The sequence below is a fragment of the Saprolegnia diclina genome (genome assembly GCF_000281045.1).
Source record: "Saprolegnia diclina VS20 unplaced genomic scaffold supercont1.327, whole genome shotgun sequence".
Taxonomy (NCBI): Eukaryota; Oomycota; class Saprolegniomycetes; order Saprolegniales; family Saprolegniaceae; genus Saprolegnia; species Saprolegnia diclina.
The window spans coordinates 1-1,980 of record NW_008246394.1 but is presented as its reverse complement, the minus strand read 5'-3'; the positions used below and the strand labels follow the sequence as shown (position 1 = coordinate 1,980).

General features: G+C 58.1%; 2 protein-coding genes across 2 annotated transcripts; both read left to right on the top strand.

Moving 5' to 3' along the window:
* Positions 1-16: 16 nt before the first annotated feature.
* Positions 17-528, top strand: SDRG_17395 (hypothetical protein; the record flags this gene model as incomplete). The annotated part of the gene is made up of 1 exon (XM_008623637.1): positions 17-528. The coding sequence occupies one exon, from the start codon at positions 17-19 to the stop codon at positions 494-496; it is 480 nt and encodes a 159-aa protein (XP_008621859.1). The 3' UTR covers positions 497-528.
* Positions 529-988: 460 nt separating this feature from the next.
* Positions 989-1,980, top strand: SDRG_17394 (hypothetical protein; the record flags this gene model as incomplete). The annotated part of the gene is made up of 1 exon (XM_008623636.1): positions 989-1,980. A coding segment is annotated over exon 1 (956 nt), but the record flags the coding sequence as incomplete, so codon positions are not given.

Here is a 1,980-nt window from a genome sequence, read left to right as displayed (position 1 = left end):
CTGGAACGTCCGCAGCATGACGTCGGACGCCGAACTCGGTGCTAACATTGTCGACACGACGCACGTCCAGGACGGGTCGATCACGGTCGCCAAGCTCGCGCGGGACTTCCGCATCGCCAAGTTCAGCGAGCTCACAGGCTTCTCGGTCGACTTGTCCAAGAAATCGTTTTTGGCCGCCGCCGATGCCTTGGACGCGTATGCCAAATCGGCCGACGGCTGGATCAAGCACTACAACTTGTACGAGAAGCCGTTTTGGGTCATCTTCCGCGACGTCATGAAGCACCTCGTCGACGGTGACGGTCGCTGCTCCAAGCTTGAAGACGGCGAGATCGACGAGTGCCAGAACCTTGAGTGGCTCGCCACGCAGCCGCGGGTCGTTCAGGTCACGTGCGAGTGCCAGCGCAGCAACTTTTCCGTCTTCAACTGCCCGGCCATGACGGCGTACATGCAAATGGAACAGGGAGCGATCGAGTCGACGACGCTTGACGCCAATTAATGCGTGAACAATACTCCAAGTCTGGATACTTGACACTCTGTGTTGATACCAAGAGCTCAAACCTATTCAGTCACAGACAGCACACGGTCTTGATACCCGCGCAATCTGGGTAAAGGTGCCACCCACTTGGCGGTCCAAGCCCCCAGTGACAGCATTTTCAGCGCCATCGCGCTACCACGATCGATTTCGCGCTCCCAAGCCAAAGAACTCGATACGCTCAGCAAAGCCGAACAGGAAAGTCGAGCCAACGTACAACTAAAGTGCGACCTTGTCCAGCCTCAGCGCGACGAACGACCTCCGTTTCGTTATCAAGCCAAAACGTAGGGTAACTTAGATACTGCACCCCTGACAAGGTACCTACTCACTGGGCAATCTACCCGACGGATATATCATTTCACGTGGTGGCCAGCACGTCCCGAGCCTTTTTCGAAATTGACGGTAACCCGCATTCCTCGGATAGATTTAAACTCACGCCAGGATTCGCAACCGACAATTTTGTGTCAGTTGTGGATTCTCGATTGACTGAGCATGCGACCCCGCGCGGTTGTGCTCACGCTTTGCGCCGCGCGCGCGACCGGGTTCGTCACGTGCACGCGGTCGACGTCGCTCACCGATATCTTTACCAACTGGTGCATTTGCCAGCCGTGCAACCTCTGCAGCTACAAGCTCTTTCAAGGCTGCGACGTGCTTCTGACCAACGCGATCTCGCAATCTGACGGCTCGGACATTCCGACGCGCCAGCCGCTCTTGGCTTCGAGCGACTGGTTCCTTTCAACCGACGAGATTACGAACGCGCGTGGTGGCATACCGCGCACGTTGCTCGCCACGAGCTCGTCGGGCAACTTTGTGCACATCTTTGCCGACACGAGCAGCACGTTTGCCGCGATCCATGAAGATCTTTTGACTGCAAACGCTGCGTACTTTACGAGCTGGACGCTCGGCAACGTCCCGTATCTGCCGCAGGTAGATCCCTCCATCACGTTCAAGTCGACGTGGAGCACGGCGATCACGGCCAATGGCCTCAGCGCGCACGGGCTCGTGTGGTCCAATGTCCCCGAACTCGCCCGCGTCACCGACATGTATGCGTGGATGAATTCGTTGTCGCCGTCGAACGGTACGCGCGTCCAGCTCATGACGGACGACCGTGTCACGTCGATCACGGGCTCGCTGCACCAAAAGAGCTTGGTGCTGACCCGCGGCAATCAGCTCTGGGCGTACGCCGGCGGGATGGACCAGACGTTTGATCGATGGGACACCAAGTACCATAACGAGTCGGCATTGCGCCAAGCCGCCCAGATCAGTACCAACAACAACGGCTGGATCGATACCCACACGCGCGTGCTCGGGCCGGCGGCGGTCGATATTTTACACAATTTTTTGGACCGGTGGAACGACCCTAAACCGCCTGGTCCAGCGCTCGGGCCACCGTTCGTGACGCCGCCAACGCCGCTGCAAGCTTCGTGGAACGTGCCGCAAACGTTCTT